Source organism: Salvelinus sp. IW2-2015, linkage group LG6.2 (genome assembly GCF_002910315.2).
Source record: "Salvelinus sp. IW2-2015 linkage group LG6.2, ASM291031v2, whole genome shotgun sequence".
NCBI classification, from domain to species: Eukaryota; Metazoa; Chordata; class Actinopteri; order Salmoniformes; family Salmonidae; genus Salvelinus; species Salvelinus sp. IW2-2015.
Window position 1 is genome coordinate 12,992,828 of NC_036846.1, and position 16,413 is coordinate 13,009,240.

Here is a 16,413-nt window from a genome sequence, read left to right on the forward strand (position 1 = left end):
CAATTTAATCGATTTTAGAATAAGGCAGTAACGTAACAAAATGTGTGAAAAAGWGAAGGTGGCTGAATACTTTCTGAATGCACTGTATCTACCTCTATGACTCAAGTATTCCTGTACATTGTAAATATGGTACTGACTGACCCTGTATATAGTATGCTTACTTACTTTCTCGTGTTCTTCTTATTTATATTTTTATTTCTCGTGTGTTGTTGTTCTACCTTTTATTTTTACTGTTTCATTCTTACTGATTACTGCATTGTTAGGTTTAGAAAGTCATGTCACTGTACTTGTGCGTATGACATTGAAACTTGAATAAAAATATTCCAAAACATGCATCCTGTTTGGGTATGGGTATRCTTGTCATCGGCAAGGACTAGGAAGTTGTTTTTTATACGTATAAAGAAACGGAATGGAGCTAAACACAGGCCAAATCTTAGAGGAAAACCTTGTTTTCCAACACTGGGAGAAAAATGTACCTTTCAGCAGGACAGTATCCTAAAACACAAGGCCAAATATACACTGGAGTTGCTTACCAAGACGACATTGAATGTTCTTAAGTGGCCTTGTTGCAGTTTTGACAAAAATCGTATTGAAAATATATGACATGACTTGAAAATGGCTGTCTAGCAATGATCAACAACCAAGTTGACAGAGCTTGAAGCATTTTTTAAATAATAATGTGCAAATATTGTACAATCCAGGTATGCAAAGCTCTTAGAGACTTATCCAGAACGACTTACAGCTGTAATCGCTGCCAAAGGTGATTCCAACATGTATTGACTCATGTATTGTTCCATGATTCCATGTACATGTATTGAATACACTTATTTCATTTTCAATCAATTWGAAAAAATATCTATAAACATGTTTTCACTTGTTCATGATGGGGTATTGTTTGTAGATGGGTGATTTTTTATATTTTTTATCCAATTTGAATTCAGGCTGTAACACCACAAGATGTGGAATAGGTAGAGGGGTATGAACATTTTCTGAAGGCACTGTATATGACGAACGTGGATGTCCCTGAGCAAGCTAGCTGTCCATTGGGTAGGGCTAGATGGTACACTATGTACTTCTTAATGTAGTATCTAACGTAATATCTCAAATAAATGTTAGTGACTGGCATAATACTAGTAGTACAGGACTCCTGGGCAAGAGAGGGGAAAAAAACAATGGCTCTATTTACAGCAGTCACTCTCCATTACAATAATGTTCTTCTGTTTCCAATACATTCCCTTTCTCTATTTGACTGCAGTTCATTCCGGTGCTCATACTCTGATTGTTACTTGCTTCATATGCAATCGCAAGTCTGGCCTACTATTAAACATCGTTTTTAATTAAAGAGCGACTGCCTCTAAAAAACAACTTCTTGTTTTGAAAATGGCCTATGTGGCATCAATATGAGCAATAAACATTATTCTWGTGTCAAAATTGACTACAAAGTGTAAATAGGATAATTTGGGTCATAAAGACAGTCTCGTCCAAAACAGACATTTGCGAGATGATAGGATGTTATGTCACGGAATTAAGGATATCGTAACCATTTTCCTTGGGTTGGGTTTATTTTAATCCTGCCCACATGACAACCGCTGACAGCACCCAAGTAATATTCAATTTGGAGAGCAGCTACACACCAACCTGTCTTAATGCCCATGGTCAATTTGGTTTGACATTTGATATCCATATGGGGCAAGTTAGGGACCATCAGTAAATTACATAATGTACATGGGAGAATATTAAAAAAATGTCAATAGCTCCACATTTCAATGACTTAAAAACCACAACCAACTATACATTGTAGAAATTCATATGCAAATATTAAAAYCATTTAATGAGACAATTAAAAGTTGTGCAACATGAATATATTGTCACATTTACATTGTGTAATTTATTGAAATTCCCTAACTATCCCCAGAGTTAGGATATCCAAAGTCAAAACAATTTTGTCACAGTAGCTGAAAGAAGGGTGAGTGACTATAACTGTGTATTGTTTTGGCAGAGTGAATGTACAAACGCTTACCACGGGCAAACACACACAAGACACCCACATTAAACCACCCCTCCAAGACAACTCTTGTTTGACTTCAGCCATGGCCTCTGCATTTCTTAATGACTAAGCCAAAAAGCGAGGCCAAATCAGGAAGTTCAGCACCCCTTTAAGAACTCTATGTACTCAGCTATTGCAATATCTAATGATGATTGCATTTTTTATAAAATCATATTTATGTGAAGTGCCCATCAAGAAGTTATGTATGAGCACACACATTGTGTGGGTCTCCCTTAATCTCAAGCAGACAAGATTGGGTGTGGAATTAGTTTCATAAGAGTGACAAAAACTGCTGAATCAATATAAGGGTCATTCAAATGAAATTACTTTTCCAAGCTCTTTCAAATAGATATTTGAGAAAGATACTGTATGTTCATATTCGCTGAATGTGTAAATGTGAGCAGCAGAACTGAAGAGGCTGAACTGTGTTGAACTTGGTTTTTCAAGGGCATTGATAGTTGGGCTGAAACACATTTTCCACAGAAAGGARATTCTGGCATTTTATATGGTATTTTGAAAGGTATATACTTTATTTTCAGGTAAAATGTCAAGCGTGTATTCTCTACATAAATAACGACCACATGAATCAACAAACAGTACATGGCTATAATGGAAATGACAACGTTTCAGTGGGTGACATCAAAATGTACTTGGTCAAGGATAGATGCGGTAAAGAGGTCAAGGAAACTCGAACAAACAATGAAATTGCCATGGAAATGAGTGGGGGAAAGGGCAATGGGGGAAAGATCCGAGTCRCCTCATTGCCCCCCAGCAAAATTAGTCTACATTTAGGCTATTGTTTAAATGTGTATTTCACACTATGTTGAAGTAAAAATCGGATTATAATGCTTGTATGGATGTCAACCCCTACACATGTCAATGTAATCCTCACCAATCAACTGCATTACAGCTAAAAAACAACTTTGACTACCATCAACGAACGGGAGTTAGCATTTAGCAGTCTCTTCTTCTAAACCTGAAATAGGACATAAGTAAGCACATTGTGGGCCTGTTACAATACATACATCATGACGGTTCTGACGAATATCCACTTTGTTCAATCAGATTTATTGAATGTGCGCCAATCTGGTCAATGGAACAGTCTGCGTTCCATTGACTCCTTTACCTCATCTATAGCGAGATGACCATGGTGCTCTTTTCATTTTTAAAAAGGAGGGTGCGTATACACTCGAAATAATGAACAATGCCCTCAAAGTTGTGAAACCTACCATGTTAAGGAACTCATTCAACTCTGCTTCTATATAAAGAACACAATAAGAAAAGTCAGAGGTAATCAGTACAGTCCTATGGGTATCAAGGGACAACACCAAACAAAATGTGATAAGGAAAAAATATTTAAATGAACTGAAATTGAATTGACCAAATAAAACAAAACATCAAAATGTTTTAAATGTCTCATTAATTGGAACATAAAACAGGCCTGTCCATAAGACAACCAAGTGTCCAACATTAGAATCGAAAAAATACTGGATTAACAAATTCTTCACTGTGTTTGTGTTAGAGTGCTATGGTGAAAATGCATAGAATGTGTACTTCAAGGAAACAATTTTGTGTCCTAAGCACAACGGGCCACGTACTTGTCAGGTTTCATAGGTACAACTGATTCATCCAACTATGCTCTGCCTTGTAAGATTTTAAAAGAAATGTGACTCGCATTTTAAGCTTATACACCAAGGTCTCTCACTACTGTCTCTATTCTCTCTTTACTGTCTCTCTCTATATATTGTATACTCATTAGACTCATACAGCTCAAGGCCCACTATTCTCTACAACCACAAAAGCCCACTTCCAACTAAACAAATGTATCTTTCTTTCATTGTAATATTAAATATTTGTTACACATTGCCAAAATTGACTGACAATATGCAAGTATATATATCATATATAGTATAACTCCTTTTGGGCCAGGGGTATTCTTCAAATTGACATACACACACTGACATTGTGACACAAAGTGGGAAAATTTAATTAATTTATCCCACAAATATTAAGATGGATACATTTATTAACATTGTCGTTGAGACTTGGGTTGTTGGACGAAATAGAATTCAAACCATTTGCTCTGTTGATGACTCTTTGAGATCAACGGTGACCAAGCAGCACTACATCATAATGGACAACTCAATCTCTCTGTCTCCACTTGAAATGAGACTGGATCTCAGCAAGAGCTTGTTTTAATTAGCCCAGAATGGGCTCCACGTCAGTCCGAGATAAAGAAAATTTGAAAAACATGGATTTTTGGAGCATCTCTCACCATGAAGGAGGGTCAAAGACAAAAAGGTGTAATCTGCAGCCGCAACGAGAATAATTAGGTTAATTCCTCTTTTGGAGTGTTTTCCTTCAAGGCACAGGAAAAAAAGAGGGAAAGGGGGTAAATGAAACAAAGGAGGACAATCTAGAAATCTTTTCTCCCTCGTTTTAGAGAAACGCCAGTTGATGTGATTATTGAAAAACATCTAGCCAATTGAATAAGTGAGACTTGCAATCAAAAAAAGTCTAATATGCAGATAATTTGTCTAATTTTAACAGAGATCCTCTAGAAGATCTTGGAGAGCAACTTGATGTTGACTACATGTGGAACCACCCAGTTGAAAGCCAAGATTTCAACTCGGCTAGCAAACAACACCAACAAATCGCTCCCTATTTTTTGGAATGAAGGTCCCAACATCCAAACGGTTTTGAACGCTCAATTCTGGTTTTGAAAATGTCTTACTTTTTTCGTCACACCCAATAAATGATATATCTGCAACCAAATTCATTGCAACTTTACCTTAATAATAACATAGGATGCGTCTGAACACAGACCGGCCTACGACTCGCCAACCCACGCCACTACATTGCCTTTGATGACATCAGTGATCTCGCAGTTGAGCTTGTTGAGACGACCATCCAGGATGAAGATAGACTCCCTGGACGGGGTCATGAGGTACTGTCCGAAAAGTCCACTGCCAGTCATCACGCGGTTCCTACTGCTCCACGGCCAATCGGAAGTCTTGGTGGCCTCCTTCAGGCTCTTGATCATCTTCACATTGCCTGTGCTCAGCTCGACGTACAGAGAGTCCGTTTGGCGTCCCGAAGTACCAAAGATGTTGTACTGGTGAACCTCGGTGAACGACGGCTGGAAGGCCACGTCAGACAGGTGGAGGTTGGTGTGGATGTCGAAGGGCTTGCCAATCTCCCCGCGCACCGTGATCTGCTGGATCCTCATCAGGCCATCGTGGTCATCCACCGTGACCAGGTAGTGACCGTCCGGGGACACATACGGGGTGCCGGTGACGTCCCCGTTGGGTCCAATCACAGAGTCCGTCACACTGTCCACGATGAGCTGGGGTTGGGTGGCGCCTGTGGAATCAGGCCTGCAGTTGACAAAGTAGTAGCCGCCAAGGTGGGAGTAAGCCAGAGACTTGGGGATGCAGTTATACTCGCGCAGGCTGATGTTCTTCACTGACGACGTGGTCTCCAGGTCGATCTTGTGGAGCGCCGGTTCATTTCTGTGGAGGACGATTCCAAATCTAGACAGAAAGAAGACATTTTGAATGTTAATAAACTTGTTCACAAGTTTTTGTGGCAAACATAAAACAATTATACACACTGTAGAGGGTCGACACAAAAAAGTGTAAAAGTTATTTTATTTTATGCCTATTTATTAATGAATGAATGAATGAATAAATACCTACAGGATTGAATCCATTAGCACATGCTTGCTGATGTCACACTAGATTAGAAATAATGCAAACTTCACCACGACTACAGTTACAGTACATTTACAATTGTGGAGAGTAGAATTATATTTATGATTGTCACGAGAAGTACTAGGTCTGTTATCCTCACGACTATTGAATAGGTGCACATTTTCCTCGCTCACGCTGTCATGAACATCTTAACAGTGACAGGGCCTTCCATTTCCACCACCTCTCCTATTATTATACTCTGAATGGACTAAATAGTTTTGACAGAGGGGTGTGTGAATCTCTTAGCTACAATATCTCAGTTCCTCAAAGAAAAGGCCTTTAGATTGGTTTGAGAAGAAGAGCGGGGTGGATACGGTCTAGACATTTCACATCAGTGGCCATTTTCTTATCGACTCAGATGTGCAATCTCTGCATGCGGAGTTGAAATTGTCTGCCCTATGCTTCATAGTAATAGATTTCAATGTGCATAATAATCATTGAAAATACTATATTATACATAAAAAATTATATAGTGATAATGACACATTAGAATTATCTCTTTAAAGTCTGGAGGGAGAAAGTGCGGGGCTGACAAGGCTCAATTAAATCTGAATGCTGTCTGATTAATTCTGACATGCACTTCAATCTTGGTATCATCCATCTTCTTTTATGCAATTTTAAACGCCCCCGCTGTCTGTTCATGTGGACAGAACTTCGCTGTTAGAGAGTTATGGAGCACATTATCAGCACTGTGAAGTAAAGCATTGATCCAGAGATTGTATAGTCCATTTGGGAAGCTAGGGCTGGGGACTTCGTCATCAAATGGACTAATGTTTGACGTGAACTAGGTGCTGCATTGGGTTATAATGAGATAGGAGGGACTGCATGGTCCATTGCCATGGACTTGATCTTTTGATATATAAATAACCTTTAAAAATGTACTTTGRGAGTTTCTCCAACTTCCAACACAAAATCCCCAGGAATTCTTCCCAGGGAGCTTTTTATCCCACGACGAGCACTGTCGAATATTTTTTTTAAATCACACCCACAGGGAGCGAAGTGAATTCAAAGGTAACACATAAAAAAAATCGCTATAATTTGATCAATGGGAGAAAGATAAGAAAGGAAAGGAAAATACAGTTGCTGGTGGACTCCTGGTAGGGACAAAGGAGTACTGTGTCAGTGCAAGCAACTCTGAATACAATGAAGCGCTATGAGAACGTATCATWAGTATGGTGTCCATTGTAGGACATCCCTAGTCCCCAAGATAAATGTCCTTACTCTCCACAAATGTGTTATTTAGGACAGATCAGTGAACACATCTGCAGTGGTATAAAACAGAGTGCTTGATATATGAAGGTCAATATGACAATTTTGCCTTCAGCTTYATTTTATCTAAAAATAAGTAGTCCTAAAGTTTGTTAGGAAAAGTAATCAAGAAAAATGGGCTTGTTTACTTTCTTTATGAACAGTAAAAGTGACATTTGGGCTGGCTTTGCTTGTAAACCCATATCATATATCAACACATTGAGCAAAATACAAATTGCCAGTTGTTTTTGTTGTTTTGTTATCAGCATGCCTCCCATGGGTAAACTATGCAGATTTTTCCAAATACTGTGAAATTATATGAAAAGTAACACTTGTGTGTTGAGTTATGAGCTGTATACTTTGTTGTACTTTTGATTGCATACTTTATAATAGTTTGCAATAGTTTGCTTTTTGTTCATTGGAACTCCATTCATAAACAGAGGAAATTAAAGTTGTTGTCGCTAATGGGCGAGACGACCAAAAAACATGGCTACTTATCTTGTTGCTATTTCCATTAGGCTTACTGTACAACTTATATCAAATTGACCAAAAGTAAGGCAGTGCAAGATGTATACCTGCTATGGAAGAATATCACATTAAATAGTTTGCTTACTAGCAGAATGGAGTGAAGTTTAGTCAGTTATTTTAATGAATGTGAGCTCCTAAAGAATCCCGGAGGCGACTCCTGCTGGGCTTGTAGGCAGAGTTACTCTGTCCAGTGTCTATGTTCTTTTGCCCATCTTAATCTTTTCTTTTTATTGGCCAGTCTGAGACATGGCTTTTTCTTTGCAACTCTGCCTAGAAGGCCAGCATCCCGGAGTCGCCTCTTCACTGTTGACGTTGAAACTGGTGTTTTGTGGGTACAATTTAATGAAGCTGCCAGTTGAGGACTTGTGAGGCGTCTGTTTTTCAAACTAGACACTCTAATGTACTTGTCCTCTTGCTCAGTTGTGCACTGGGGCCTACCACTCCTCTTTCTATTCTGGTTAGCGCCAGTTTGCGCTGTTCTGTGAWGGGAGTAGTACCCAGCGTTGTATGAGATCTTCAGTTTCTTGGCAATTTCTTGCATGGAAAAGCTTTCATTTCTCAGAACAAGAATAGACTGACGAGTTTCAGAAGAAAGTTATTTGTTTCTGGTCATTTTGAGCCTGTAATCAAACCCACAAATGCTGATGCTCCAGATACTCAACTAGTCTAAAGAAGGCCAGTTTTATTGCTTCTTTAATTAGCACACAGATTTCAGCTGTGCTAACATAATTGCAAAAGGGTTTTCTCATGATCAATTAGCCTTTTAAAATTATAAACTTGGATTGGCCTTTCTAGGGAGTTTTTCCTAGCCACCGTGCTTCTACACCTGCATTGCTTGCTGTTTGGGGTTTTAGGCTGGGTTTCTGTACAGCACTTTGAGATATCAGCTGATGTAAGAAGGGCTATATAAATACATTTGATTTGATTTGATTAGCTAACTCAACGTGCCATTGGAACACAGGAGTGATGGTTGCTGATAATGGGTCTCTGTAAGGCTATGTAGATATTCCCCMAAAAATCGTACGTTTCCAGCTGCAATAGTCATTTACAACATTACCAATGTCTACAATGTATTTCTGATCCATTTGAGGTTATTTTAATGGACAAAAATGGGCTTTTCTTTCAAAAACAAGGACATTTCTAAGTGACCCCAAACTTTTGAATAGTAGTGTATATACTAGGCAGTGTCAGAGTAAGGCCCCAAAAAAATTCAAAAACTCCAGTCACCCAAGTCATAGACTGTTCTCTCTGCTAACGCACGGCAAGCAGTACCGGAGCGCCAAGTCTAGGTCCAAAAGGSTCCTTAACAGCTTCTACTCCCAAGCCATAAGACTGCTGAACAATTCATCAAAAGGGCCACACAGACTATTTCAATTAACACCCCCCCCCCCTCTGTTTTTGCTGCTACTCGCTGTTTATTATCTATGCATAGTCACTTTACCCCTACCTACATGTACAAATTACCTCCGATACCCCCTGTATAGAGCCTTGTTATTGTTATTTTATTGTGTTACATTACATTTTTTAACTTTAGTTTATTTAGTAAATATTTTCTTAACTCTATTTCTTGAACTGCATTGTTGGTTAAGGGCTTTGTAAGTAAGCATTTCACATTAAGGTCTACACCTGTTGTATTTGGCGCATGTGACTTTTAAAAATGTTGATGTGCATGTCAAAAATTATTATGCACTGCTTATGAATTGATTATGTAAGGGTTATGAATGTGCTATGTATGGGTTATGAATATGTCATGCATGGGTATGAATGTGTTATGTATGGGTTAATAATGTCCTTATTTCTAACCATCCTCCAATATGAAAATGTATGTATATTAAAGAATGTATATTTAATAATGTATGTTAAATCATGTATATTTAATCATGCATATGAACACTGCAATGTCTACCGACAGACTCTTACTGGCCATTGTCCATTCACAGACCTAAACGTAAAAACATGACATATAATACAGCCAACAAAACTTTCAACCCTGTCGGCTCACCACCAAGCGAAGTAGACACAACAGCACAAAAGATTAGAACGGAATTGAAGTCCAAGACCTCAATAATAGAGTCGGCAAAAACATTGACTAGAGACTCCATGTGCCCTAAGATCACAATCAAGGGGCTATTGTAAGCAGCGTTATCAGACGTTTCCAAGGGATAGGGTATTTAAATAGGCCTTATGCACAACACCATATCCTTGGCATCAATTCACAACTCCCCAATGCCCCCAGATGGTTTTGCCTGGCAAATCTAAAAGCCTTCAAAGCCTTAGTATATTGTGATGTTTAGTGCCCTGGACTCCTGTTTTCTGCTATGAGGTACACTGACTGCATATTGGTTTGGGGGAGTTGTTGGGCACACCCACAATGGATCGATCTTGGCTGAGGCTAACGGAGTTATTTAGCATGAAAAGCTATCAGTAGGTGTGCTTGATTGAGTTTAATCTGTCCAAAGTGGGCAGGGTTTGTGCATTCCATTGGACCTAAAGGGTGAGAGTACGCCTACCTATCACACCTTGGGAAGTTCAATCTTGTTCAATTTAGTGCACGTAGGGCAATGTGTATATGTGTTATGTGTGTGGGTTTGGTGTGTCAGTGTAGTGTGTTTGAGTGAGTGTTTGTATACAATGACCTCCAAAAGTATTGGGACAGTGACACGGTATTGGCTTGAAATTATACAATGACTATGAGGTTAAAGTGCAGACTGTCAGCTTTCATTTGAGGGTATTTTTATCAATAGCTGGTGAACCGTTTAAAAATTACAGCACTTTTTGCACAGTCCCCTAAAATTTGCCCCAAAATTATTGGGGCAAATTCACTTACAGTACCAGTCAAAAGTTTGGACACACCTACTATGAGGGTTTTTCTTTATTTTTACTATTTTCTACATTGTAGAATAATAGTGAAGACATCAAAACTATGAAATAACACAAATGGAATCATGTAGTAACCAAACATTTTTTATATTCGAGATTCTTCAAAGTATCCACCCTTTGCCTTGATGAGAGCATTGCACACTCTTAGCATTCTCTCAACCAGTTTCATGAGGTAGTCACCTGGAATGCACTTCAATTAACAGGTGTGCCTTGTTAAAAGTTCATTTGTGGAATTTCTTTCCTTCTTAATGCGTTGTAGCCAATCAGTTGTGTTGTGACAAGGTAGGGGTGGTATACAGAAGATAGCCCTATTTGGTCAAATACCAAGTCCATATTATGGCAAGAACAGCTCAAATAAGCAAATAGAAATGAAAGTCCATCATTACTTTCAGACATGAAGGTCAGTCAATCCGGAAAATGTCAAGAACTTTCAATGTTTCTTCAAGTGCAGTCGCAAAAACCATCAATCTCTATGATGAAACTGTCTCTCATGAGGACCGCCACAGGAAAGGAAGACCCAGAGTTACGTCTGCTGCAGAGGACAAGTTCATTAGAGTTACCAGCCTCAGAAATTGCAGCTCAAATAAATGCTTCACAGAGTTCAAGTAACAGACACATCTCAACATCAACTGTTCAGAGGATTCTGTGTGAATCAGGCCTTCATGGTCGAATTGCTGCAAAGAACCCATGACTAAAGGACACCAATAAGAAGAATATACTAGCTTGGGCCAAGAAACACGAGCAATGGACATTAGACCGGTGGGAATCTGTTCTTTGGTCTGATGAGTCCAAATTTGACTATACTGTATAAGTGTCTGAAAGTAGTCAAAAGCTTAGGATTTGGTCCCATATTCCTAGCACGCAATGACTACATCAAGCGTGTGACTCTACAAACTTGTTGGATGCATTTTCTGTTTGTTTTGGTTGTGTTTCAGATTATTTTGTGCCCAATAGAAATGAATGATAAATAATATATTGTGTCATTCTTTTGTAACTTTTTTTGTAAATAAGAATATAATATGTTTCAAAACATTTCTACATTAATGTGCATGCTACCATGATTATGGATAGTCCTGAATGAATCGTGGATAATGATGAGTGAGAAAGTTACAGATGCACAAATATCATACCCCCAAGACATTCTAACCTCTCACAATTACAATAACATCGGAGGATAGCATTCACTAACCTGTGCTAGTTGTGAATTCCAAACTGTAACTAGCTAGATCACTTGGCGTGTGCTGCACAACAGTGAGAGACTCACAAGGCTCCGGTCTCTCGTCGTTGTGTGCTTGTAAACAAACGTGMCTGAGGACTACCACTAAGCTTCATAATGGAAATTGTGGTGACAGGTGACATGAAGAACCCAATCTGCTTTATCTCCTAACGTATTGCACAAGTTGACTGCAGGTATTTACTTAAAAAGTAGCTACAAATTTTCGCATTTATTTAAAAAACGTATAATAAATAGTTCAACAGTAATGACGGTATTGAAAAACCATCCCATGGATATTTCCAAATACCCCGGTATACACCCCAAGCCTAGTTAATTCTGCATTTCACGTTAAAGGAGAGATCAAGGGAGTTCACTAAGTGAAACTTTTGCTTGTGGAGACACCAGAGCTTTCACAAAAAACAAATAAAAGCTTTTTAATCTAGCAAGTACTCCTGATAGTCATTATTTTTTATTAGCATGGCGTCATGAATGAGCAAGAACTAGTTAATACTGGGGCGTAAAAGGCACATCATAGTTAGGCCCATAGGGATGTATCCAAACCGAAATATGTMATGGGCAATTACACCGTAACAGAGTGATGCTGAGACTCAGATTCATCACTTTAAAATTTATGCCATAGAAAAACAAATTACTACAAAGTTAAATGAATCAACTCTATGCATAAGGATACACATTTATTTGAGTAACAGTGCAAATGCAAATTTGGCTAACAGATTGATGACACCAACAGCACAAACCATCATTCTGTTACCAAACTTTGCATCTGCACTGTTCTTCAAGTATGGTTTACTTTGCAATCATTGGTTTTTGTTTGACATACATTTGAAAGTGAAAAATCTGAGTCTCAGCATTACTCTGTTACCGTGGAATTTCCCTTATGCACACATATTAGGCCACGTACTGTAATGTCTGGACTGTAATAATCCACCTCTGAGATACATCAAAAATATACAGCTGGGATCAAAATTAGGTTTAATAAAACATGTATTTTTGTTTCTTTTCAGAAACTTCTACATCTAAGAGATCAAGATGTTTGGCTTTCTGAACATTAAACCTCGTTTTTCAACCACTCCACAAATTTCTTGTTAATAAACTATAGTTTTAGCAAGTCGGTTAGGACATCTAATTTGTGCATGACACAAGTAATTTTTCAAACAATTGTTACAGACAGATTATTTCACTTATAATTCATTGTATCACAATTCCAGTGGGTCAGAAGTTTACATACACTAAGTTGACTATGCCTTTAAACAGCTTGGAAAATTCCATAAAATTATGTCATGGCTTTAGAAGCTTCTGATAGGCTAATTGACATAATTTGAGTCAATTGGAGGTGTACCTGTGGATGTATTTCAAGGCCTACCTTCAAACTCAGTGCCTCTTTGCTTGACATTATGGGAAAATCTAAAGAAATCAGCCAAGACCTCAGAAAAACAATTGTAGACCTCCACAAGTCTGGTTCATCCTTGGGAGCAATTTCCAAGCACCTGAAGGTACCACATTCCAAACAATAGTACGCAAGTATAAACACCATGGGACCACGCAGCCGTCATACCGCTCAGGAAGGAGACGCGTTCTGTTTCCTAGAGATGAACATACTTTGGTGCGAAAAGTGCAAATCAATCCAGAACAACAGCAAAGGACCTTGTGAAGATGCTGGAGGAACAGGTACAAAAGTATCTATATCCACAGTAAAACGAGTCCCTAAATCGATATAACCTGAAAGGCCACTCAGCAAGGAAGAAGCCACTGCTCCAAAACTGCCATAAAAAAGCCAGACTACGGTTTGCAACTGCACATGTGGACAAAGATTGTACTTTTTGGAGAAATGTCCTCTGGTCTGATGAAACAAAAATGTAACTGTTTGGCCATAATGACCATAGTTATCTTTGGAGGAAAAAGGGGGATGCTTGCAAGCCGAAGAACACCATCCCAACCGTGAAGCCCGGGGGTGGCAGCATCATGTTGTGGGGGTGCTTTGCTGCAGGAGGGACTGGTGCACTTCACAAAATAGATGGAATCATGAGGTAGGACAATTATTTGGATATATTTAAGCAACATCTCAAGACATCAGTCAGGAAGTTAAAGCTTGGTCGCAAATGGGTCTTCCAAATGACCCCAAGCATACTTCCAAAGTTGTGGCAAAATGGCTTAAGGACAACAATATCAAGGTATTGGAGTGGCCATCACAAAGCCCTGACCTCAATCCTATAGAACATTTTTGGGCAGAACTGAAAAAGCGTGTTTGAGCAAGGAGGCCTACAAACCTGACTCAGTTACACCAGCTCTGTCAGGAGGAATGGGCCAAAATTCACCCAACTTATTGTGGGAAGCTTGTGGAAGGTTACCCGAAACGTTTGGCCCAAGTTAAACAATGTTAAGGCAATGCTACCAAATACTAATTGAGTGTATGTAAACTTCTGACCCACTGGGAATCTGATGAAAGAAATCAAATCTGAAATAAATCATTTTCTCTACTATTATTCTGACATTTCACATGCTTAAAATAAAGTGGTGATCCTAACTGACCCAAGACAGGGAATTTTTACGAGGATTAAGTGTCAGGAATTGTGAAAAACTGAGTTTAAATGTATTTGGGTAAGGTGTATGTTAACTTCCGACTTCAACTGTAAATTCTGATTACTTTTCCGTGTTTTTTAGCAACCCTTTCAGGCAGATCTTGGTGGACCTAATTACAACTAGGGCTAGCGAACGCAACTCGCCGGGAGACTGTTAACATCCTTAAATCCCGGAGACCTCCTGCTTGGCACTTGGCTTCCTCTACCTCTCCAACTTGGTAATGTGCCAGTCTTCTGTATCAAGTTAAGCTTCGGTGTATCAGCAGCTTGTGACTGAGTCTCGGTGAGTGTCCGTCAAAAGCGCATGGTCCAAATCAATCTGCTCTGCATATGTCGACTCTTTGTTGCTGACAAGTGCTGGATCAGTGAACGCGCCCCACCTGCTTTTCTGAAGGCGGGGGGGGCGCTGATCCGAGGCGAGGGGGGAGGGGGTGATGCTCGGGAGTTAAACGACTGTCTTTAGATTCACTCTCAAACACTGACACTCTCGCACACACACACACACACCCACACACACATGCATGCACACTGACTCTCTCACACACACACACACCGACACTGACATACCTGATGTGATTAATGATGAGGCTAGCGGCAGGAATGAAGAAATCATCCACCCTATCAAAGCGTCTGCCGACTGGCTGGGTGTGGACGGTATGGTGGGACACACTCCCGCTGGCCTGATTGATCACCTAGCACCACACCAGGAGAGGGGGAGGAGGGGAAAGGAGGAGAAGATGGGGGAGATATTTAACATGGCCCTCATGAATTATTCACTGTGTTTGCCTCCTGTATCGCTTCTGACATGAACTTACACTGGGAGGAGAGGTCCTCTGTGTTGTGTTTGTACCAGTGTGCGCATACAAGAAAGGTAGCCTTAATTATGCCATAATGCACTAGAGAGACTGGAACCTCCTAACAATCCAAAAGCAGTGCAGGCTAATAACTTGTATTGAGCTATAAACAGAAAATGCCACCTAGTACTGTGCCATTTGGGAAAGGGTTGTTGACCAAACTTGGATTGATAGTTGATAATGTATCCCATTGGAAGAACAGTAATGCATAGTAGTGTCCCGAAAATGTCACAACACAGTGTCTTTATGCCATATCATAACACGTAAAATAGTATTGTCATTAAACAGTGAGTTTACACTAAATATTGCCTATTTCACATACTGTACATAGACCCACTTGTATAGATCATTAGTATCAAGACGAACACGTAACACTACTCTATATAGTGAATTTCGGTGTGATGTCAAACAGTTACCTGCAAAGTAGGAAAGTTTCTCTCCATGTCTCCCCAGCTGAGGACCCACACCTGGTCGTGGGATTTGTCATAGTGCAGCTTCACTGGGTAGGGGTCTGTGCTCACCGTCTGAAAGCACACACACAAAAACAAACCTCAAATAGCACACTCTACTTACCCAGTCCGATCGTTCGCTTTAGCCTTCCTGGAGTGCCAGGTGGACAGGGTTTGCACTTTTGGGACTTTTCTATTGGTTCCATCACATAAGGCAAGCTCTATCAAGCACAGCGTGAGGCAAGCACAACTATTTGAAGACAGGTCTGCACTTAAAGAGCAAATCAGGACAATTCAACACGGTTCTTAGACGGATATACCCTTTGACGCTGGGCACGGTGCATATCACAACTTTCCCCGTTCGCTAATGCATTGGATTTGACAGGAAGAATCAAGTTTTCCTTTTTAACAAGACAACGGGGAGGCTCGACCTTTTTTATGTATGAGGTGTTTGGACGTCGAGCGGCTTTTCAAATCGAGTGGTGACAGTGCAATTGCTCTACAACACCGAAGTAATTGCTTTCAATCCGTATCCATTCCTTGACACCTGGCTACGATGTGTTCCAGCCGGCTCCGACAGATGAGTCATGTGTGTGGCACTCATGCATTATGTCCACTCGGGTGCGGATTGACAGTAGAGAACACACAGTGAGAAAAACAACACAACTCCAGCTTTTTACACCTAGCTTGGCACAAAAAAAGCAATTATTTTCTTTCTTTCTGGGAAATTAGAGCAGACACCAGAACAAGCTGAAGTATGGTGAAGTAGTGTTTTTTTTCTCCCCGTAAAAATCTTAATGGAGCATATTACCTGGCTGCTTCATGTTAAAGTGTATGGT

General features: G+C 39.7%; 1 protein-coding gene across 1 annotated transcript in view; it reads right to left on the reverse strand.

Annotated features, from left to right (window-relative positions):
• Window positions 1–1,795: 1,795 nt before the first annotated feature.
• The window catches only part of LOC111965841 (follistatin-like 5), a 250,919-nt gene continuing 236,301 nt past the window's right edge, over window positions 1,796–16,413 (reverse strand). Inside the window, 2 exon segments of the mRNA XM_070444249.1 lie at window positions 1,796–5,580; window positions 14,839–14,963. Of these exon segments, the coding sequence (XP_070300350.1) occupies window positions 4,878–5,580; window positions 14,839–14,963 (828 nt within the window). The 3' untranslated portion in view covers window positions 1,796–4,877.